This window comes from Scomber japonicus, chromosome 9, assembly GCF_027409825.1.
Source record: "Scomber japonicus isolate fScoJap1 chromosome 9, fScoJap1.pri, whole genome shotgun sequence".
In the NCBI taxonomy this organism is placed as follows: domain Eukaryota; kingdom Metazoa; phylum Chordata; class Actinopteri; order Scombriformes; family Scombridae; genus Scomber; species Scomber japonicus.
Window position 1 is genome coordinate 9,014,440 of NC_070586.1, and position 24,106 is coordinate 9,038,545.

The 24,106-nt window shown below is 39.9% G+C and overlaps 1 protein-coding gene across 1 annotated transcript in view; it reads right to left on the bottom strand.

Moving 5' to 3' along the window:
• Positions 1–24,106, bottom strand: part of slc39a14 (solute carrier family 39 member 14) — a 52,428-nt gene continuing 28,322 nt past the window's right edge. The window contains exons 3-9 of the mRNA XM_053324947.1: positions 20,400–20,577; positions 13,269–13,438; positions 10,323–10,445; positions 3,479–3,652; positions 2,615–2,849; positions 1,916–2,100; positions 1–225 (exon numbers count right to left, since the gene is read on the bottom strand). Of these exons, the coding sequence (XP_053180922.1) occupies positions 73–225; positions 1,916–2,100; positions 2,615–2,849; positions 3,479–3,652; positions 10,323–10,445; positions 13,269–13,438; positions 20,400–20,577 (1,218 nt within the window). The 3' untranslated portion in view covers positions 1–72. The remainder of the gene's footprint in view (positions 226–1,915; positions 2,101–2,614; positions 2,850–3,478; positions 3,653–10,322; positions 10,446–13,268; positions 13,439–20,399; positions 20,578–24,106) is intronic.

Below are 24,106 nucleotides of genomic sequence, written 5' to 3' on the forward strand. Positions count from 1 at the left end.
CAGCAGCAGCAGCAGCACACATCTTGGTTTCAACACTGGCCAGAGCTGGTGTCGGCCCAGTGGAGTCCGTCGCTAGGCCAGCTGTATTTGTCCGGAGTACATGGTGAGGAGGAGCATGATGGCGAAGCCCGTCAGCAGACCGGCATTCTGGATGGCAAACGTGAGGAGGAAGCTGCTGCCGCCCGCGTCCTCTTCCTCCCGACTCACCTCGTTCATCTCTGGAAACTGAGAAGAAAAAGAGAAAAAGGACTTTATTAAAACTTCTATATAGAAACAGGAAAAGTTAAATGAGTGGCTGTAAAAAAAGGCTGTGCTCCCATGCACTGTTCGCTTGAATATCTGATTTCCGACGCTGCTCTGTGTACACGAATGCATCACTCACTCACCGCGTGCCTGCACCATAGACTGTATGGCCTGCACCTGTAGAGCGAGTGAGACGACGGCAGGACCTCACTGTTTGTCACCATGGCAACGTCAAACGGACTTTTTTGTTGCGTGCGTCCATGAATAAGTGAGTTACACGGTCTTTTAAAATTCAAATTCATTGTTAAGAGCTAGCTGCTGGATTATGCTAATTGATGATCGTTAATGAGAGTTATGCTAGCTAGTTAAGTCTGTTGTACATTGTATTTGCTATTTTATGTTAATATGAATGTACACTGTAAACTTATTGAATGTTATTGAGCATTTATTTAGTGTTTATCTTTTATGCTAAGGTTAATAGCTCTGATGTTAGCTGTTATATATGCGTAATTATGTCTTGTATTGATGTTTATGTCAGATTGTAATTGTTAATCAATCTATATTGATGTTCTCTGTTGTTGCAATGACTAGATAAACGGTCAAATATCTATCTGGACTCCTCACCCCCCCCCGACCTGACACCCTGAAGTGTACTACATATTTTTCCTATTCTTCCACACAGTGGCCGAGCTCCTCTTCAGAGAAACCTTGCTTCATTTTAAAAGAGGCACTGGCCGGTTATACATATCAAAATCAATTTTCTGGTCATGTTTCACACTATACAGCCTGTGAAATCAGCTGCATAATGTCCTCAGAGTCTGGAGGAGTTTTATCAAGTCTGAGAAAATTACCAAGGTGAGATCACACAGGTGGTCTTTGAGATTACACATTTTTAAGCGGTGCTAGAGGCATGGCTTTAATCGCTTTGGTTCAGACTGAAATAACTCAACACTTATTAAAAGGATGGCCATTAAATGTGGTACAGCAATTCATAGTCCTGACTTTGGTGACTAAAATATATAATTAGGGTGAATAAGGACCTGAGATTGTAATTTAAGGAGGTAACTTTTTTCTGGATCTTATTTGTTTGTGACTTTTATTTCCTCTTTAAAAAAAAATCAGTATTTATTTATAATTAAATGTATAATTTAATTTAAGATTTTACTCAGGAGGGTTTTTTCCTCATTTTTTAATATCTAACATGTTACTGAATACATATATTGCTGTTTGGAAGATAGGAAGGAAGGAAGGAAGGAAGGGAGGAAGGGAGGAAGGAAGGAAGAAAAGAAAGAAGGAAGGAAGGAAGGTAGGATGGAAGGACAGAAGAAAGGAAGGAAGGAAGAAAGAAAGAAGGAAGGAAGGACAGAAGGAATGAAGGAAGGAAGGACAGAAGAAAGGAAGGAAGGACAAGAAAAGAAGGAAGGAAGAAAGGTGGGAAGGAAGGAAGGAGCTGAAAACATTGGTTAGAAAACTAGAAAAATAATCAAATGTAATAAGTTACATTACTTATTACAGTTTAAATAGAGTAACTAGTAATCTGTTACCTATTACGTTTCCATAGTAACCTTCCCAACGCCTTGCTCATGAGTAGCTAAGCAGCAGCTGTTTTATGTTTTTCAATTTCTCCTTTGACCTTTTTGCCGGTGTAGAAAATGACTTTGGACACACTCACCATGTCTGCCAGAGCGATGTAGAGGAACATCCCTCCTGCCAGGGCGAAGATCCAGTTGGGGGAGAAGCTGTTGCCGGCCAAGATGCCGAAGCACATGCCCAGGTAACAGCAACAGGCGGACAGGAAGTTAAAGAACAGAGCCTGCTGTATGCTCATTCCAGCGTTCAGCAGGATCACAAAGTCTCCTGGAAAGAGATGGAGGAAAAACAAGAAAGAGAGGAGAACATGAAATAACTAGAAGAAAAGAAATTGACGAGAAATTTGTCGCACTAATTACACCAAAAACAGAAGAGACCCTAACCCTCCTGTCATCCTCCCGGGTCAAATTAACCCCGTCTCTTTTCCTTCTTTCCTTCCTTCTTCCCTCTTTCTTAAATTTTTCCTTCGTTCTTCCCCTCCTTCTATACTTTTTTCCTCACTTCTTCCCTCCCTCCTTGCTCCTTTCCTTCCTTCCTTCCTTCCTTGCTTCCTTACTCCCTACCTTCCTTCTCTCTTTCCTTCCTTCCTCCCTCCCTCCTTACTTCCTTCCTCCCTTCCTTCTCTCCTTGCTTCCTTCCTCCCTCCCTCCTTACTCCTTCCTTCCTTTCTTCCCTCCCTCCCTCCTTACTCCTTTCCTTCCTTCCTTCCTCCCTTCCTTGACCTAAGGACACCAGGACGGTTAAAGTTATGACATCACGGTTAAATCCCGCCCCTCCTCACCCAGCTCGTGGGGAAACTCCTCACACAGAATGGCCACCGAGGTGCTGATGCCCTGGAAGACGGAGGCGGTGAAGGAGGCGCCGATGGCCAGGCCGTCGATGAAGTTGTGCAGGCCGTCGCTCAGCGTGATCATCCAGGCCAGCGTGCCGATGTCAGAGTAGGTCGCTCCCTTCAGCCAATAGCAGCCGCCGCCGCTTCTGGCGGACCGACCCGCGCTGTCCGGACTCTGGGAGTCCTGGGAGGGAAGAGGAGAGGAACCAACATGATGAACTACTGAGTGACAGACTCAATACTGGACTAGATAAATTCATTTGTTAACTTAATTTTCAAAGATTAAAACCCCTTTTTTAATACTGGTAAATGTCATATCATGTTTTGTTTTTTTAATGATTACTGTCTATTACTATTGTTCTTTATTGTTTTTAACTGTGTATGTTTCAAATGAACTAAATATAAATTTGACATTGGCATTGAAGTCATTCATGAATAATTAATATATTGCTGTGTTTATTATACCACTCTTGCAATTTTATATTTTAACTATTATTATTGTCGTGGGACAAATAAATCTTATTACCTTATCTTATCCCACTCTTGCCATTTTATATCTTTATTTCTATTTTATCCCCTGATTTTGAGTTTGTTTGACAGTGTAAATAAAGTTTATTATTATTATTATTATTAAATCATTATTTTGTCAATGGCTTTACGTCCTTTAACTGTCTAAACATGTCAAATGCTTTGGGTTACACCATTGGACAGAATCTCTGTCTCATGTGTTGAAAATACAATCAGATGTAGAAAATCTCACAAAACTGAGACAACAACCAGAGGAATCAAACTCTTTTTTGTCCTCTATCTGACCTGCGGAGTCTGTGCCGGGCTGAGCATGAGCTCTCCCTCTCCTGCGTCCACCTTCCCCAACGCCAGACTGCTGGCCTCTCCGTTCTGCTGCAGCTTCTCCTTCTCTCCTTCCTCCACCTCCCTGTCGTGCGTCGAGTAACGATCGGCGCTGGAGTAATGACTGTGGCCGTGGCTCTGGGAGACGGAGAGAAAACAGATATGACGATCGATGAATATATATATCAAGTTTTTGGCAGAGTCATCAGTCCTCAAAATAAAATAACCTTGGACAACACTTATTATGATGTGGGCTTAAATGGAGTCACAGTACCAATTAAGCTTCATGCCAGACTTTTGACTTTTTTCATCAAATATCTTTATTTTATATTCCAAAATCTACATGAAGATATAAATGTTGCTTTATAAGAAATGATCTCCCTTATAAATCATGTCAGTATCCATGACAACACAGCTGGACTTAGATTTTGGTGCTTAATGGGAACACTGAGGAAGGAAGGAAGGAAGGAAGGTAGGTAGGTAGGTAGGTAGGAAGGTAGGTGGGTAGGTAGGAAGGTAAGTAGGTAGGAAGGTAGGAAGGTAGGTAGGTAGAAAGGACGGAAGGAAGGAAGGTAGGTAGGTAGGTAGGTAGATAGAAAGGACGGAAGGAAGGAAGGTAGGTAGGTAGGTAGGTAGATAGAAAGGACGGAAGGAAGGAAGGTAGGTAGGTAGGTAGGTAGAAAGGACAGAAGGAAAAAGGTAGGTAGGAAGGTAGGTAGGTAGGAAGGAAGGAAGGTAGGCAGGTAGGAAGGAAGGAAGGTAGGCAGGTAGGTAGGTAGGAAGGAAGGTAGGTAGGTAGGTAGGTAGGTAAGAAGGACGGTCGGTCGGAAGGAAGGAAGGAAGGAAGGTGGGTAGGAAGGTAGGAAGGAAGGAAGATAGGAAGAAAGGAAGGAAGGAAGGAAGGAAGGTAGGAAGAAAAGAATTAAAATAAAATAACCTTGGACTTCTGTTGTGAGGAATTTAAACTCAATCAAACCTAAAATGAATCTAAAAACAGCTTTTCCTCTTTTAATGTGCTGTAAACTTGAAATAGTGGAGTTGTGTTTTTTCCTCCTTCAATTCTGTTTTGAATTCACGTTTGAATAAAAACAAATTAAACCAATCATTCATGTAGACTTGTGTTATATTCAGTCCATCGCTGCACTCGCTGATAAAAGGATGAAATTAGAGTTACACAGAGAGCAGAAACACATTTTCTTTTCTTCTTCTTTCTTTTTTTGATCCGTCAGCCTTCACAGAGCTCTTAAGAAAAACTGAAAACCTTTCAAAAATAAGATGAGACCAGATTGTGAATGATATTTTAATATAAAGTTTGACTCATTAAGTCAAGCCTGGAGTCATAAAGTATCTCAAAGTTTGGTCCATGTCTACAACAGAGTCACAGGTAAGGGTCAGCTGGAGTTCAACACGGCTGGAAAACGTATTTTGCTCAAGGAAACTTGTGGAGTTGTGTTTCCTGCTTCAATGAAGACTTCACTTCAGTTGTGAATATAAGTTTGAATAAACACAAATACAAATGACAATATAAAAAAAATATATACAAAAAAATAACCTATTTTGCACGTCCAGACATCTATCAGCCAGTGTCATATCTACAAAAATGATTGTGTATAATCATGTGAGTTCAGATTTTAACTAAAATACCACTCCTTTAATTTCCAAATATGGTGTCATCCATGTCATCTACAAAAATGGTGGGGTGACGTCAAGTGATTTCAGATTTTAGCCACTTCTATATTTCTTGTTCTTTTTGGTTGTTTAAAAAGAAGAAAATTTAGGAGGAATTTATACTCAAATGAATCTAAAATTAATCTAAAAAACAGCTTTTTCCTCGTTGTAATGTGCTATAAACTTGAACTTGTGGAGTTGTGTTTCCTGCTTTAATGAAGACTTCACTTCAGTTGTGAATATAAGTTTGAATAAACACAAATGCAAATGACAGTGTTAAAAAAAAATGCTTGTTTATATGATCACACAACTTCAGATTTTAATTTCTTTTCTGGTTCATGGATCAAATATGATGTCACTCATGTCATCTACAAAAAATGGTGGGGTGACGTCAAGTGATTTCAGATTTTAGCCACTTCTCTACTTCTTCTTGTTCTTTTTGGTTGTTCAATTGAATTTATACTCAAACGAACCTAAAATGAATCCAAAAAAACCCAGCTTTTTCCTTTTTGTTATGTGCTATAAAATAGTTTTTAGTGATTTTTTAATATTTATATGTTGTTGTTTTCTAGTAAACATATTTATTTTATATATATATATATTCGTTTTTTTTCCCCCATGTTCCTTGGTGAAAGAAATTACAATAAAATGAGTCTGAAACTTGAACATGTGGAGTTTTAACTAAAATATCACCCCTTTAATTTCCAAATTAACTGGTTTACCCCCCTGCCCCTCTGCCCCCTTGCCCCCTTGCCTATTTGCCCCCTTGCCTATTTGGGATAATAATCTACCTGAAGTCCATAAAGTAGGTGAAGTTACACCACAAACCTCTCAGGAGCCAAAGTAGGTCAAAGAGCGCCTCTAATTGGATTAACGGGTTCATGTGTGTTAAGTGTTAATTAGGCCGGACCATATGGTTCAAAGCAGAGTAACCACAAGGTGGAGCAACTGGCCCCAAATCTTCCCCTCAAGATCCTCCACTGCTGCTTCTTTTTTTTTTTTGTGAATGACATCGGCAGAGCTGAAGCTGAAAGGCTGTGTGACAATCTGAAGCCTGTCATTTTAGTCGAGATGGATTTAGGGTGTAATTCAGAGGAGAAAAGGAAGATACAGAAGTAGTGCTGTGCTTTTGTTAAAGTGACATGTTTCCTTATTACAGCTCTGGGAAAGCACATGACACACACACACACACACATACACACACACACACACACACACACACACACACACACACGACACACACACACACACACACAAGTACAGTACAGGCAAATAAGCAGAACAGGAACAGAGCCAAAAATAAGTTCCCTTTCCATTTTAGTACATAAGAGAACTGAAAAGCTAATCTCATGCTAATATAGTCATGATACTTTACTTATAGGTAGGAATCAGGATTTAAGACTAATGGAAACAGTCATAATAAGCTCATATAATGTATGATATAGTTACATACATTATATTCCTGATATAGTCAAATAATATATGATGTTATATTTGTTTTAGCAGGAAAATGAAAATGATTCCTTTTCATTTACTTTAATATTTTGGATATTTTTGGATTTTAAGAGTTTTATCTCCACCAGGATACGTTGCCCCTATTAAAGTATATAAAACATGTATATATATATGTATCTCCTGGTGCACGTTTCCTGTTTAAAGGTTAATAAAGTGATTTTTTTTTACTTGAACAGTATTGAATTATATTAACTGGCTGATTATTACAGCTCCAATTAGACATGTTTATCTTTTTATTAGACCAAAACTCCAAAATACAAAGCTATTTAGTTTAAAATGAAGCATTTTCCAGCATTAACGGCGGCTCTGTTTAATGAAATTGTCCAAGTGAGTGATGTCAGTGAGTGAACGCTGGGACCGGCTCACCTAACTGGAACGCAGCCATCTGTAATGTCATTAACTCCACGTGTACTTTTCAAGCTTTGGCAAGTCAAAGTCTTTGACTGTTGAAAGGATCGGTTATGTTTACAAAGCTGGAACAAGATAAAAATAAAAATAAATGCCAGCTGAGAGTTTTAGAGAAAGATTTGGGACTTTTATTTTTTTATCATAACCTTTGTTTTTTTATTATTGTTTTATGATGTTTTGTGTTTTTGACTGTTGGTCTTACAGTGGAAAAAAACTAATCACCACAAAAACACATTAGGTGATTTCCCCTCAAATAAGAGCCAACATTTCCTGTTAATTACACACAGTGTGGCAGCTGGCCCATCATACTTTGAAGAAACACAGCATGAACTTGAATGTAGAAAAAGAATCTAAACAGTATTTTATATGATGGTAAGTAATGTAGTAGTTCAACTCAGACAATTCCTTCTGCTTTCTGTGTTTCAGAGCTCAAATATGGACATAAGTTTGTTTTTTGATGGTTTAATACTTTTAAGAGCTGATTAAACTTCACTCTCATGCTTTGTGGCTTTGTCATAACCGTTCATACCTATACAACAAGTAATTTAATTACTAAAGGACCAAACTGTTTAGAGCATTTAAAAAAAAAAAATAGATATAACCTCTTATTTTTCCTCTCTGTGTGCACCACAATGACACATTTGACTTAACAAATGCATAAAATGTTCTTCCAGGGGAGCCTGAACCCCCCTTAGAGGGTCCGACTGAGGTCCAACCCTCAGTATCTCTCAAACTTCTGCAGGAAACACTGCGAATATGTTGCATATGAAAGACTGTGGCGGCCCACTATAGTCTAATTTGTGCCATCACAGTTTCATTGTGAGCCAAACATGTCTGTACTAAAACACAAAATTCTTTAGAGTATGAATGTCTTTTATTGATATAACCTCTTCATTTTGCTCTGGGAGTGAACCAGAATAATGCATTTGAGGTCCAATCATCATAATCTCTCAAACTTCTGCAGGAAACACTGAGAATATGTTTTCTATCACATGTTTCACTCCTATACAGTATTATATTGTACAGTAGCAAACTAGTGGTGAATACCTTAAGTGTGTGTAACTTCCTCCTGAAGGCATGACTGTGAACTTGACTCACAAGCGCCTCGGAGCAAAACGTATCACTAACACTTGACGATGACTGAAGGCTCGTCTGTTTGTATGTAGACGGAGAAACGCCTCTATTATAACTAAAACTAACACCAACAACCTGTTATGTATCCGTATCGCCTCGTTCTCCACATGAAATCCCTTCCATGTTTAAATAAGCTGCTGACAGCTATTGAACGTGTCAGTAACTGAAAAGCCGACGTCCTGTCTGACGGGTTGAACCTGCCGTCAATCTGCAGTTATGATACAATGAGGAAGAAATTAATTGCCTGTCATGATAGCGCCTTGAGCAAATAGTGTGTGAAGACGGTTGGCTGACAACACGTGGGGCTTGTGTGATAAGAAATCCTCAACTATGAGAAATATTTTAATTATTTTATGTTATTTTAGTCTAGCTTTTTGTTTTCTTGCTCTTATTTTATTGGGTTTTCTTGTTTTTAAGTGTATGTTTTAATGTTTTTTTTAATTTTACTGTTTAATATTTTGTTTTTTTATGTAAAGTACACTGACTTGCTCCTGTGTATGAAATGAAATGTGTTATATAAAGAAAGCTGCCCTTTACAACAACTTACTCTGATATATTAAACCTCCTGTTGTCCTCGGGTCAAGGAAGGACAGGAGGAAGGGAGGAAGGAAGGAAGGAAGGAAGGAAGGGAGTAAGGAAGGAAGGAAGGAAGGAAGGAAGGAGAGAAGGAAGGAAGGAAAGAGGAAGGAAGTAAGGAAGGAAGGAAAGGAGTAGGAAGGGAGGAAAAGAGGAAGGAAGGAAGGAAGGAAATGAGTAAGGAGGGAGGGAGGGAGGGAGGGAGGGAAATGAGGAAGGAGGGAGGGGAGGGAGGAAAAGAGGGAAGGGAGGAAGGAAAGGAGGAAAGAGAAGGAAGGAGGAAGGAAGGAGGGAGGGAGGAAAAGAGGAAGGGAGGAAGGAAGGAGAGAACGAAGGAGGAAGGAAAGGAGGACGGAAGGAAGGAAGGAAGGAAGGAAAGGAGTAAGGAAGGAAGGAAGGAAGGAAGGAAGGAAGGAAGAAAGGAAGCAAGGATCTTTTGTTTCTTTTCTTGAGGGAAAAAACAAGAGAGTGTATAGAAAAACATCAATATTATAACATACTTATTATTATATTATGATACTATATTAATGAGCTATAGCACAAGCGTTTGCAGGATTCAAGCACCGAGTCCCAAATTCCCTCTGAACTCTTCTGACCGTACAGAGAAAAACAGGTGGACTAAAAATAAAAAAGGGGAACAAAATATTTGGAGTCCTTCCCGTTTTCGGTGCCCTTCCTACAGTAAGTTGTGTCTTTGTGCACCGACCTCGGATATGAGCTTTTTAACCCTGACATGAATACCAGCTCTGATCTCAATAACGGTTGTTGAGACTATTATTGAGATAATTATTATTGTTATGTTTTTAATATGTTGATTTGTTTCCACATCTGTCTCTTCCATATAAACCACAAACATCTGTATTTGGCCTTTTCAGACCTGACATATTAAAACTTTAGCATGTTTACATGTTGTCCTCAGGTCAAGAAAGGACAGGAGAAAGGGATGAGGAAGGGAGGAAGGAAGGAAAGGAGTAAGGAGGGAGGGAGGAAGGAAGGGAGGAAGGAAGGAAGGAAGGAAGGAAAGGAGTAAAGAGGGAGGGAGGGAGGGAGGGAGGAAGGAAGGAAGGAAAGGAGTAAGGAGGGAGGGAGGGAGGGAGGGAGGAAGGAAAGGAAGGAAGGAAGAAAGGAGGAAGGAAGGAAGGAAGGAAGGAAGGAAGGAAGGAAAGGAGTAAAGGAAGAAAGGAAGGAAGGAAAGGAGTAAAGACGGAAGGAAGGAAAGGAATAAGGATGGAGGGAAGGAAGGAAGGAAGGAAGGAAGGAAGGAAGGAAGGAAGTGAGGAAAGAAGTGTGGAAGGAGGAGGGAGCAAAGACAGAGGGGAGGAGGGGAAGAACGAAGGAAAAACTAAGACAGAGGAAGGAAGGGAGGAAGGAAAGAAGGAACAGTCAAAAAACAGGCAGGTCAATTTGACCCGGGAGGACGACAGGAGGGTTAATGTACATCAGGATTTATTTCAACGATAATTTAAAAATAAACAAGAAGATATTTTAGGTTGTTTTAAGTACTCACCCCATTTTTCTGTTTGAGGAGCACTTTGAGGACCTTCTCGGTGAAGAAGAAGAGGTAAAAGCCTCCAAACACCACCGCAGACTTGGACACGTAGAAATCCACCATGGGGTCAAAACCAAACGCCTGACACATGAGACAGAAGACGACGTTAACGCAGCTGTAATCACATCTTTACTACCATCACATGACATCAATGACACGAGCTGATATGTTTTTATTATTAAGATATTAAGTTTATCAGCTAATATCCTTTCAAAATAAGACACATTTTTATTATTAAGCTGTTATTTAAAACACTTTAAGTAATATCCTTTCAAAATAAGACACATTTTTATTATTAAGCTGTTATTTAAAACACTTTAAGTAATATCCTTTCAAAATAAGACACATTTTTATTATTAAAGCTGTTATTTAATACACTCCGATATAAAGTTTATCATTAGCTAGTGATAGGTGTGTGTGTGTGTGTGTGTTTGGATGATTTCCTTTTGCCCATTGAGAATAAGTGAAGCTAATATCCTTTCAAAATAAGACACAAAAAAGGCTAAAATATGTTATGTTTTTGTTATTAAAGCTATTAAGTTTATCATTAGCTAGTGATAAGTGTGTGTTTGTGTTTGGATTTAAGTTTAATTTCAGCTGCTTTTGTCTCTATGGAAACATTTTATTTGTTTGGATGATTTCCTTTTGCCCATTGAGAATAAGTGAAGCTAATATCCTTTCAAAATAAGACACAAAACAGGCTAAATTATGCTGAACTATGTATGTAATCATTTCTCTTCCAGTAGACACAAACTACTTTAACTTACATATTTTTATATTTTACTTCATTCTATCCTTCCTTCCTTCCTTCCTTCCCTACTTTCTTCCACCATTCCTTCCTTCCTTCCCTTTTTTCTTCATTACTTTCTTCCTTCATTTCTTCCTTCCTTCCTTCCTTCCTTCCCCTTTTTCTTTATTACTTTCTTCCTTCTTTTCTTCCCTCCTTCCTTTCTTTCTTTCTTTTTTTATTCTGTCCTCCTCCCTTTCTTCTATCTTTCCGTCCTTCCTTCCTTTCTTCCCTCCTTTTTTTCTTTCTGTCTTTCTTCCTTTCTTCCTTTCTGTCCTCCTCCCTTTCTTCTTTCTTTCCATCCTTCTTTTCTTCCCTCCTTCCTTTCTTTCTTTCTTTCGTCCTCCTCCCTTTCTTCTTTCTTTCCATCATTCTTTTCTTCCCTCCTTTCTTCCTTCCTTCCTTCCTTCCTTTCTGTCCTTCTCCCTTTCTTCTATCTTTCCATCCTTCCTACCTTGTTATCTTGGCTTCTGCTGCTCTATAGAAAGGGATGATTTTCTACTTTTATCACTTTAATTTCTCGTGTGGTTATTTGATCTCTAAACTCTTTCTCTCTCTTTTGTCTAAACTTACAGAAAAGCTGCTATCTCTGACTAAGGCTTGTTTTACTCCAATTTCTGCTCGATTTATTTGACAAAGGTTTTTTTTCTTTTCCATTTCTCCTATGAAGGGATTAAAGTAGCTGTTTTATCCTCACACATATCTTTGAGTGATAAGGATTACTCTGCATTTCCCTCCATTGTAAATTGTAAATGTCTTTTTAATTAACAAAGATAACGTCTAGAATTAACTGCTTGATGGCTCGGCACGATTACACATAAATCGACCCTTTAAATCTGCAGATGGATATAATTGAGCATCACAGCGGCTCTCATTCAGCTTACTGTGATATTTATATCAAGTTAAATGAGACTAAGAGCCGAGCTGCAGTTGTAAAAAGAAGAAACTATTCTCACATGAGGACAATACAACCATTTGTTTTTAATATCTTTAGGCTAAAATTCCTCATATATAAAAGTTGATTTAACTGCTTTTTAACCCTTACATACTGTTCATGTTCAGGCATTTCAGTAAGTATCCCCTCATACTGTAACTATATAGCACTACAGAGTTACCATGGCAACCAGGAATAGTTGTAAAAACAAGAAAACTATTCTCACAATTTTAACCCTTACATACTGTTCATGTTCAGGCATTTCAGTAAGTATCCCCTCATACTGTAACTATAGGCACTACAGAGTTACCATGGCAACCAGGACTAGTTGTAAAAACAAGAAAACTATTCTCACAATTTTAACCCTTACATACTGTTCATGTTCAGGCATTTCTTCAAAGTATCCCCTCATACTGTAACTATAGGCGCTTCTATATAGGAGTTACCATGGTAACCAGGAATATTTATAAAGAAGTCTTTTATCCTGAGTGCAATTAATATTTTAAACACTTGCAAATGACGAATACGCACACAGGAACTGTTATGCACTTGTATTTTTATACCTTACATATTTAATGTATTTTATGTTTTTTTAATAATGATTTTATGTAATTTTATGGATTCTATGTAGTGTAATTCTATGTTTATTTCATTTCTGTCTGCTTTATGTCCGTTATTGGTGAACCAAAGACAATTTTCCATCATCGTGGACAATAAAGTTTTATTCTATTTTATTCTATGAATTGGTGATTAATCCTTAATGAAGCTTTCTGAGAACAGAGAGAGTTTATTTAGTTATATATATTTAGTTCTTAATGGTATAATGGTTTAACGTTATCCAACATAACTCTTTCAATAAATGATGATGATTAATGGTGAATAAACTGTATTTTTGACTGGTAGTTTTTGATTTCTTTTAAATAAATGATACCCGACACGTATCAGCTGCACAAAAACATTTTCATACAGTTGAAATATTTCCATTTTTGTATATTCTGGTTCACATTAGAATGAGTAATCTAATTTCTGGCTAAAATTGAGATTTTTAAGGGTGTTTTTTCCTTCTTTTAAATGTAAAAATGGGTCAAATTAGACCCTGAACAGCATGTAAGGGTTAATAAACTGCACAGCGACCTCCTGCCATGCACCGAGGCACAACCTGAAGGAGCTGCATCGACACTACCTCTGGGATGAGCTGAAACAGGGCGTTGGAGTAGAGCGTGCCAATGGCCAGGGCTATGAAGTAGAGCAGAAGTCGCTTGTAAAAGGTTTTCTTCATGAAGGGAACCACGCTCGCCCCGACCAGCGAGCACAGAGAGATCAGTGTCACACACAGGATCCCATAACCCCACACTGATCATCGGAGAGGAAAGAGGAAGAAGAAGAGGAAGTGGAAAAGTGGAGAGAAGATGAGAACAAAAGGAAGTGGTTAGTTAAGGAGCTGATTTTATCCCATTAATCAGAGTAAGGAGATGGGGGAGGGGGGATAAAATTGGACACCATCGAGTAGTTAACACCCTGAAAAGAAAAGGAAGGATTGAATGATTGAATCAACCTGAGAAAAAAAACAAAAAACAAAGAGATTTCAAAAGATACCTGCACGTCTTTTGAGAGATAAAAGGCTTCATTGACCACCACCTTTCATTTGCATTTGAAGATAATAATTAGCGGCCCTTCGAATGCAGATCTCGAACCCCCCATGCATTTCCTTTTGAGTTAAATAAGGTGCAATTACAGTTTACTGACACCTTGCACACACACACACACACACACACACACTTTGTCCTAGTCCACTCAGGTGCATCTCTACCACCGTGCTAGCCTCGGGGTAACCACTTGCTATCACTGAGGACACAAAAGGGGTCAAATGCACTTTAAATAGCCCAACAGTGGCAGAAGAAGCACTGCTAACAAAAAGGGTCACATTACAATATGAAGGACACTTTAAGGATGCTGCGCTACATTTCTCCCGGATTGTCTTACACCCAAAACTGAAATTAATTAATCCCAAAGCCAAAGATTCCCCTTATATTCAAGGCTTTGTGTGGTATTTTACATATTTTGCTGCAGAAGAGAGAGCTGTGGTTGCTCTATGAGAAAAGTTGGCCTAGATCTCGATGCTACAAAAGGTGCAGACACAGATACACAAACATACACACACACACACACACACACAACACACACACACACACACATTAACACAGCACCAGATGATTGGTGATGCAGTGACGGTAGAGCATAACAAAAAGCTTTCCACTGAGTTATTAGACTCCAAGAGTGAAACCACAGAGGCCTGAACGGAGAGAGAGAGAGAGAGGGGGAGAGAGAGAGAGAGAGAGGGGGAGAGAGAGAGAGAGGGGGAGAGAGAGAGAGAGAGAGAGAGAGAGGGGGAGAGAGAGAGAGAGAGAGAGAGAGAGAGAGAGAGAGAGAGAGAGAGAGAGAGGGGGAGAGAGAGAGAGAGAGAGACAAACAACCACAGGACAGGAAAAGAAGCACTTGGCCAAAGGTTACACTATTCTTCTCAACATCCACGTGACAGTACAGGAAGCTGAAGAGGTTTGGTTCAACTTTTAGTGTGTGTGTGTGTGTGTGTGTGTGTGTGTGTGTGTGTGTGTGTGTGTGTGTGTGTGTGTGAGTTGATGAAATGCTGAAAGATAAGATGGATTGGATAGATGTCAAACCTCTGGCAGGAGCTGCAGGATGGCAGTGGAGTACAGCGTGCCAATGGCAAGAGCGATGAAAAAGACGAGCGCGTGTTTCATATAGCGCGTCTTGGTGAGAGGAACGATGAAGACTCCGGTGAGGGAGAAGACATTGACCACTGTCACACTCAGGAAAGCAAAGCCCACACTGGGGTTGAAGTGACATGAAGGTTGGGATAGAAGAGGGAAAGTGTAACATTAAAACAAACTACACACACTATGGGTAACTAAACACACTAAAGCAGACACAGAGGAAGGATGGGGGTAATACGGGAGGAATTTACCCCAAAAAAATGGGATATAGGTACATCATCACATGGAGATATGAACTGCTTTAACCCTACTGCTGTCCTCGAGTCAAGGAAGGGAGTAAGAAAGAAGGAAGGGAGGAATGAAGAAGGAAGGAAGAAGGAAGGAAAGGAGGAAGGGAGGAAGGAAAGGAAGGAAGGACAGAGGAAATAAGGAAGGAAGGTAGGAGGGAGGGAGGGAGGAAATAAGGAAGGAGGGAGAGAGGAAGGACACGAGAGAGGGAGGAAGGGAGGAAAGGAAAGAAGGAAGGGAGGAAGGAAGGAAGGATGGCAGGAAAGAGGAAATAAGGAAGGAAGGAAGGTAGGAGGGAGGGAGGGGAGAGAGAGAGAGAGAGAGAGAGAGAGAGAGAGGAGAGAGAGAGAGAGAGAGAGAGAGAGAGAGAGAGAGAGAGAGAGAGAGAGAGAGAGAGAGAGAGAGAGAGAGGGAGGAAGGAAGGAAGGAAGGAAAGAAGGAAGGACAGAGGAAATAAGAAAGGTAGGAGGGAGGGAGGAAGGAAGGACAGAAGGAAGGGTCAATTTGACCCAGGAGGACGACACGAAGGTTAACAGACATTTCTCTCTCTCCCTCCCTCTCTCCCTCTCTCTCTCTAACAAACATCACTTTGCTTATAGGCCTAAATGTTGGGGAAGCACTACATTAACTGACACCTGTAGAAGAGTAATAGAGCAGATTAGTTGAACATTTTGGTCTGAAACTGCAGCTCCTGTGAAGTTTATGGGAAATAAAGGTTAAATGCAGAGAGAATTATCATCTATTCTATGATGAAACAAAACTTCTCCATACTGAGAAAGTAGAATAGAGCTGGTGGTGAGTTCACATGAGTAGGAAAACAGGCACTTAATAATGTGTAAAAAAACAAAAGGCAAACAAAGTGAACAAACAACTTGCTGGCCAAATTTAGATCTGATTTCATTTTGGCAAGCACCACTATAAAATAAATATTTAGATAACAAAAGGATCGGGGTGGGGGGGGGGGGGTTCTGCTTCTCTGCTGCTGGCTGACCTTCACAACAGAGACCAAGGAAAAACAACTCTGAGGCTGACGATGTAGTGTAACCTCAAGATGTAAACTACTATGAGAGATTACCCCAACCTCTGATTCTTCACCACAGATGTAAACTTGAATGAATGTGCACTAAGATGTGAGATGAGCTCCTCTCTTATGGCCAGCTGTCTTTATTTAACTCAACATTTTGAGACATCCAATCAATCATTTCTTAAATGCAATTTGCAAACCACAAGAACCAGAGATGATGTGTTTCTGGTATTATTACTTTAAGGAGAGTTGGCTCTGTGAAATATGATAAAGTCTGATACTTGAACATAATTCAGTTTCTAAAGTATTTTTCTCAACAATATAAAATCTATTTTAGTGACATCTGGAGGGCTTTTCAGTTTTTAAGGACTCCAGACTAGCAGATTCTTCCTTGCTTTTCCTTCTGTCTTTCCTTCCTTCCTTCCTTCTGTCATTCCTTCCTTCCATCTGTCCTTCCTTCCTTTCTTCCTTCTGTCCTTCCTTCCTTCTGTCCGTCCTTCCTTCCTTCCATCTGTCCTTCCTTCCTTCCTTTCTTCCATCTGTCCTTCCTCCCTCCTTCCTTCTGTCTGTCTGTCCTTCACTATCTCTCTTTCCTACCTTTCTTCCCTACTTCCTTTTGCCTGTGTTTCCTTCCTTCCTTCTTTTTAATGATCTGGCCCCAAATGAGATCAAATTGGTCTATATAGTATGTGGCCCTTGAATGAAAATGAGTTATTTTATTACATATCTTTTACTATTATTGCTCTCTTACTATTGCTCTATTATTTATTATTCTTTATTCTTTTTCTTATTGCTGCTCTTCTATTCTCCACTTTCCGATTGTGGGACTAATAAAGTAACATCTTATCTTATCTTACCAACAATGTGTTTTTAAAGTGTATCTGATCTAATGTTAGTTAGGGTTAGGGTCATTATCTTATTATATTTCTATATTATTTTAGTGACAGATCTATAGGAGCTCTTCTACAGCTTCTGCAAAGGAAAACAGCACCCAAGCCAAAACAAGCTACCTACGGGGGGCAAGTGTGGGGTGAGCTGAGGCCACAGGAGAGGACGTGGAGGGAAAACAAAACTGTCAGCGGGGAGAGATAGAGCCAGAGCTGTGGGCCGTTAAACAATTTCTCCTCTACCTGCGAGAGAGAGAGAGGGATGGGATGGGATGAATTGGGTTAAAGGTAAAGGCTGCGGAAAGATTCGCTTTGCAGAAGCTTAAATGTCATTTATTTGTGTCTGACTTATTAATGTAAGTATAAAATGGGAGGTGTGTCAAATTCAGTTTCCTTCAAGAAATTTGATCTCATGGAGACCAGACCAGTAAAAGATGGAAGGAAGGAAGGATGAAAGAAAGAAAGGATGGAAGGAAGGAAAGAAATAAATAAAGAAAGAAAGAAAGAGAAAGAAGAAAGAAAGAAGAAAGAAAGAAAGAAAGAAAGAAAGAAAGAAAGAAAGAAAGAAAGAAAGAAAGAAAGACGAAAGGAAGGAAGGAATGAAGAAAAGAAGGAAGGAAGTAATGAAGAAAAGAAGGAAGGAAGTAATGAAGAAAAAGGGAAGGAAGTAATGAAGAAAAAAGGGAAGGAAGGAAGGAAGGAAGGACAGACAGACAAGGGAGGAGGACAGAGAAGAAAAGAGAGGAGGACAGATGAAAAAGAAAGAAAGAAAGAAAGAAAGAAAGAAAAGAAAGAAACGAAGGAAGGAAGGAGGGAAGATAAGGAGGATGGAAGGAAGTAGTGAAGAAAAGAAGGAAGGAAGAAAGGAAGGAAGGAAGGAAGGATAGAAGGAAGGAGGGAAGAAAAAAGAAGACAGGAAGGAAGAGGGCCGGCTCAGACCCCTCGGCTGGGGCCGGTTCTGGCCCACAGGCCTCATGTTTGACCTCCCTGGTCTAAAGCTTCACTTCCACCTTCAGTTTAAATCGAGGATGAATATTAAGCTCACAGTCGAGTCGAGTCTCAAACATAACGCTGATGAACTAATGAAGGACTGTGAACATTCCTGAAGCTGCTTTTGGGACACGAGCTCTGCCGCTGCGGCCTGGAGGCACGACTTCACACGAGACGACAAAAAATCTCCTACTCTGTTATTAGCCGGCTTTTTATAAACAGGCGCATACTGCCGGACCAAATCTGGCAGCCGCTCACCAACAACTCAAAAACGCTCGCTAAAACATCTAGACTACACATTTCAGAGCTCCTTTACAGATTGGATGCAGATGCCAAAATAGTTTCCAGGATTCTGAAGGACGTCTGACGAGAGAGAGAGAGAGAGAGAGAGAGAGAGAGAGAGAGAGAGAGAGAAAGAGAGAGGAGAGAGAGAGAGAGAGAGAGAGAGAGAGAGAGAGAGAGAGAGAGAGAGAGAGAGAGAGAGAGAGAGGGAGGGAGGAGAGAGAGAGAGAGAGAGAGAGAGAGAGAGAGAGAGAGGGAGAGAGAGAGGGAGAGAGAGGGTCAGCAGTCTGGATGCAGTTACAGCGAGTCAGCAGACAGACAGAGAGAGAAGAAGAGCTCGAGATGTCTGTCCTGTCTTTACCTGGACGAGATCTCTCCGAAAGAAAGAAAGAAAGAAAGAAAGAAAGAGAGAAAGAAAGAAAGAAGAAGAAATTCCTTTCTTGGGAAGGTGGGAAGAAGAGATTGAAGAAAGAAAGGAAAAGAAAGGGAAAATAAGAAGGAAGGAAGGAAAGGAGAAGGAAGGAGGGAAGAAAAGATGGATGAAGGAAGGAAGGAAGGAAGGAAGGAAATATGGAAGGAAGGAGGGAAGAAGAAAGAAAGAATAAGAAGGAAGGGAGGGAGGAAGGAAGGAAGGAAGGAAGGAAACAGGAAGGAAGGTGGAAGGAAAGAAGGAAGGAAGGACAGAAAAAAGATGGAGGAAAAAAGGAAGAAAAGATAGAAGAAAGAAAGAAAGACGGAAGGAAGAAAAAAGAAGACAGGATGGAAGGAAGGAAGGAAGGAAAGAAGGAAGGAAGGAAGAAAAAAGAAAACAGGAAGAAGCTGGAAGGAAGACAGGATGGAAAAGAAACAGGAAGGGCCCAGATTGGACCCCTCGGTGGGCCAGATTGACCCCTTGGCGGGCCCGGTTCTGGCCCGTGGCCCTCATGTTGGACCATCTCTCTGCTCTAGAGTTGATTTTTGAAGCCAAACTGAGAAATCTAATCTAATCCTCGGCAAACTAGTGAAGGTTTATTTTGTGCTTTCATCTCCTTTTGGGACATTACATCACCGTTTCTAAGCAACAAGATGAAGACATTTGGAGCTTCAGATCTGATGAAGAAATGTGTTTTATAAGTTTTTTATTGCCTTGAGTTTTAATTTGTTGTACTTTAAGTGAGAAGAGGGCTGTAAAATATAAAGATTAGTCATGAACAGAAACGCCAAAATAAAAAAGTACCACAAATATTCAATCTGCTCATAAAACAAGCTGACAACAGCAAACATAACACATAAATGTCTTTATAAAGTTCAGTATATTCAAAATAAACACCAATTATCTAACATACAATATACAGTACTGTGCCTCCATCATACAAACAGGAAATACAGGAAATAGACAAACTGTAACATTAATTATTATATATTATTATTAATTAAGGTTTAAGAGAGCCAGTTTCCTGCTATTGTTAAAGTGTAAGGGGGGGTCACACTCCTTCCTTCCTTCCTTCCTTCCTTCCTTCCTTCCATCTTTTCTTCCCTCTTTCCTTCCTTCTATCTTTCTTCCATCTGTCTTTCCTTTCTTCCATCTGTCCTTCCTTCCTTTCTTTCTTCCATCTGTCCTTCCTCCCTTTCTTCTCTTTCCTTCCTTCTGTCCTTCCTTTCTTTCCTTCCTTCCATCTTTTCTTCCCACCTTCCTTCCATCCTTCTGTCCTTTCTTTTCCTTCCATCTTATTTCCATTTGTACTTCCTATCTTTCTTTCCTTCCTTCCTTCCTTTCATCTTTTCTTCCCACCTTCCTCTTTCTTTCTTTCTTTTATCCTTCTTCCCTTCCTTCCATCTTTCCTTCCCATCTTCTTTTCCTTCCATCATTTTTCTTTCTTTCTGTCTATTTTCCTTTCTTCCTTCCATCTGTCCTTCCTCCCTTTCTTCCATCTTTCCTTCTTCTCATCCCTCCTTCCTTCCATCTTTTTAATGATGCAGCCCACATGAGATCTAATTGGACTGTATATGAACTAACATGAGTTTGACCTCCTGATATAAATAACCAGTAAAAATAAAACCTCAAATTCAAACTTACATCCAGTGTTAACAAGATAAGAAGAGAAACATCAAGCAGTGAAGTTTGTTACCTTCAGCGTCTGTGGGTCTCGGGGAGACCTCAGCGCTCGGCTCTTCCTCTTTCTGCCCCTTACAGCTGCCCGTATCCAGCTGATGCAGCATGGTGGGGCACAGCTCCTTAAAGTCTTTCCCATCCAGGCGTGACTGCTCGCTGATGCTGTAAATGGCCAGCGTGTCTGCAGGTAAGCACTGCCAACAGAGAACGTAACCGTCAGATGTTGAGGTTATGATTTGAATAGTCAAATAAAGGCAGGATTCACAGAGAGGAACCTGATTGATATTCATTTTAAAGCAGAGACACAGGTGGTTAGGAACAGATTGTGAGCATATTTAATACATATATCAGCAAAGAGATGCAGACATTACACCTAAAGCTTGTTATTTGTGAGAAAAGTCAGTCAATATCAGGCGGGGAGTTCTGGTCCTCTGAAATGAGGCCAACGCGGAAGTAACTTAGAACTGCATTCTATCAAAAGGCCACCAGGGGGCGACCGTCTCTATACAAGTCAATAGAGAATTCACCAACTTCTCATTTGATTTCTAACCTCAGTAAACGTTTTCAAAATGTGTTTATGGTCTCAATCGCTAGTTTAAAGCCTTCTTCAATGCAGTATGATGTTCATTTGGGACATTTTGGCCTCCTTGATTTTATATGTGACGATAAAGCAGGGTATGCATTAGAGCGTGGCTACGTCCTGATTGACAGGTTGATTGACCAATGTCTTCAAGATCTAGCCCTCGCAACCATAGCAACCTCCCCGCTCCGCCCATGGCACCGCCTCATGCCCATATAAGTACAATCCATGTTTTTATTTTTCCCAGCATGCACCTGAAATTTTCAAGATGGCGCTGCCTAGATTCGAAACTATTGGCTCCCGAGCAGCAGTCCACAAACCAATGGGTGACGTCACGGATGTTACGTCCATTTCTTTTATACAGTCTATGGATAATATCAGTGAAACAGCATTTAAGGAATGCCCATTTATTCCAAAACTACTAATTTTATTGCAGCCTTTTCAATTTAAGCAAGATTGAATGCATGCATGTACAAAACTTTACCAACTTACAACTGAAACTATTACTTGATGAGACGATTATTGAATTAAAAGGAAATCTGCAACTATTCACATAATCAATGTGAGGACTTCCTGCCTTAGTCGTTGTAAATCAACAATCTTTGGATATTTTTGGACTGTTTTCGGACAAAAGCAAACATTAAACATTTCAACTTCGGCTTTATGAAACCACGATGGGCGTTTGGAACATTTTCTAACGTTCAGTAAACCAAATGATTCACCAGTTAAAAAATACAACGTCCAGATCATAACAGTAATAAAAAGGAAACGGTAGCTGTAAACCAACTTTAACCGAGGCAAGTTTATTTTTTATAGAGTCGTTCAACGGGCAAAGTTCTTCACATAAAACTAAGAAAAACAGATGAAGGGATGTAATAGAAACCCAAGACATAAAAAGACACATTTAAATAGAGCTTAAAGGAGTTCAATGAAGAAAAAGACAAAATATAGCACAAATATACATAATGTGTTGTCTGCTTCAGGTGCAAAAATACAAAAAACACTAAAAACTAAGACTAAAACTAAATTTAAACTAGTCAATTCCTTCAAAATAAAAACTAAACTAAAACTAGTCAATTCCTTCAAAATAAAACCGAACTAAAACTAGTCATTTCCTTCAAAATAAAACCAAACTAAAACTGGTCAATTCCTTCAAAATAAAACCGAACTAAAACTAGTAAATTCCTTCAAAATAAAACCGAACTAAAACTAGTAAATTCCTTCAAAATAAAACCGAACTAAAACTAGTAAATTCCTTCAAAATAAAAACCAAACTAAAACTACTTCATCACTTGTTAAACTAAACTGAAACAAAAAAGCAAACTGAAAAACTAAATAGAAATAAAAACTAATGAAAATTTCAAAACTATAATATCCCTGGTGCAAAATTAACTTTTTTTGTCCATCGGCCAAATGCAGAGTGAATGTTCAACTTTTATTACTCAATAAATGTCTGAGTGAAGCTACTAACAAACTTTATGCAGCATTTGGAAAGTGCCTCGTCCGTCATTTAGACGTGGATATTAAATATATATTAATATGAACTCCTGAAATCCTATCTAAGGAATCAAACCTCAAAAAGGTCACATTGAGACAAAGTCAAAAGGAAACCGTATCCATGGTGACTATTCCTATAATTGGACACACAGAGGCCGGTTAGCATTTCATGTCCCGAGGACAAAACGCTGACTCAGACACAAGTGAGGCTTTTGTTTTGATAGCGACTCGATGCATCATTTAAAAAAAGTAGAGTCAATCTACACTGCAAACAGCTGTTAGGGTAAATGTTCCCTCCATCTGTCCGTCCTTCCTTCCTTCTGTTCTTCTTTCCTTCCTTCCTTCCTTCTGTCCTTCCTCCCTCCTTCCTTCCTTCCATCTTTCCTTCCTTCCTTCCTTCCTTCCTTCTGTCCTTCCTTCCATCTGTCCTTCCTTCCTTCTGTCCTTCCTTCTATCTTGCTGTCCTTCCTTCCTTCCTTCCTTCTGTCCTTCCTTCCATCTGTCCTTCCTTCCTTCTGTCCTTCCTTCTATCTTGCCCTCCTTCCTTCCTTCCTTCCTTCATCACTTCCTTCCCTTCCTTCCTTCCTTCCTTCTATCCTTCGTTCCTTCCTTCCTTCCTTCCTTCCTCCCGTCCTTCCTTCCTTCTGTCCCTTCCTTCCTTCTGCCATTCCTTCCTTCCTTCCTTCATCACTTCCTTCCTTCTATCCTTCCTTCCTTCCTTCCTTCCTTCCTCCCTCCCTCCCTCCATTCCTTCTATCCTTCCTCCCTCCCTTCCTTCCTTCGTCCCTTCCTTCCTTCTGCCATTCCTTCCTTCCTTCCTTCCTTCCTTCATCACTTCCTTCCTTTCCTTCCTTCTATCCTTCGTTCCTTCCTTCCTTCTGTCCTTCTTTCCTTCGTCCCTTTCTTCCCTTTCTTCCTGCCTTCCTTCCTTGTCATTCCTTCCTTCCTTCCTCCCTTCCTTCTTCCCTCCCTCCCTCCTGAAAAAAATCTTAAAGGTCTGACTTCAGATGTAACCTCCTCCTTTATTATAATCATCAACGTTTTCATAAGTATCTCTACTTTAACTTCACATTATTACATCACTACATGTCACCACTCACTCTCCTGTAACAAAAACACGTGAGTCACAGTGAAAGTCTGCGAAACGTGTTCAACAACAAAGAGGTGGATGATCAGCAGGTGTGTGCTTCAGTAAAAAGAGGGAAAGGAAAGGTGTGACAGTGGTTGGTCAAAGGTTGCGGTGTCTCTTCTCTTTCTGTGAGTCACACCTCAACAAACACTCACACTAACCCGACTCTACTCTATATTATTATTATGGTCACATTTAATCACATTTAAATACAGGTAGGGAGAGCGACGCCTTTTCTCTTTTTTCAGTGTTTAAATATGAAGGAAAAGAGAAGAAATCATATTTAATGATGTGAGCAGTGTTGGGAAGTTTATTTTTTTTTAATTTTCATCTATCCTTCATTCCTTCCATCCTCCCTTCCTTCCGTCTTTCCCTCCTTCCTTCCTTCCTTCTATCCTTCCTTCCTTCTGTCCTTCCTTCCATCTTTCCTTCCTCCCTTCTATCCTTCAGTCCCTCCTTCCTTCCTTCCTCCCTCCCTTCCTTCTGTCCTTCCTTCCTTCCTACTACTACAACTAGT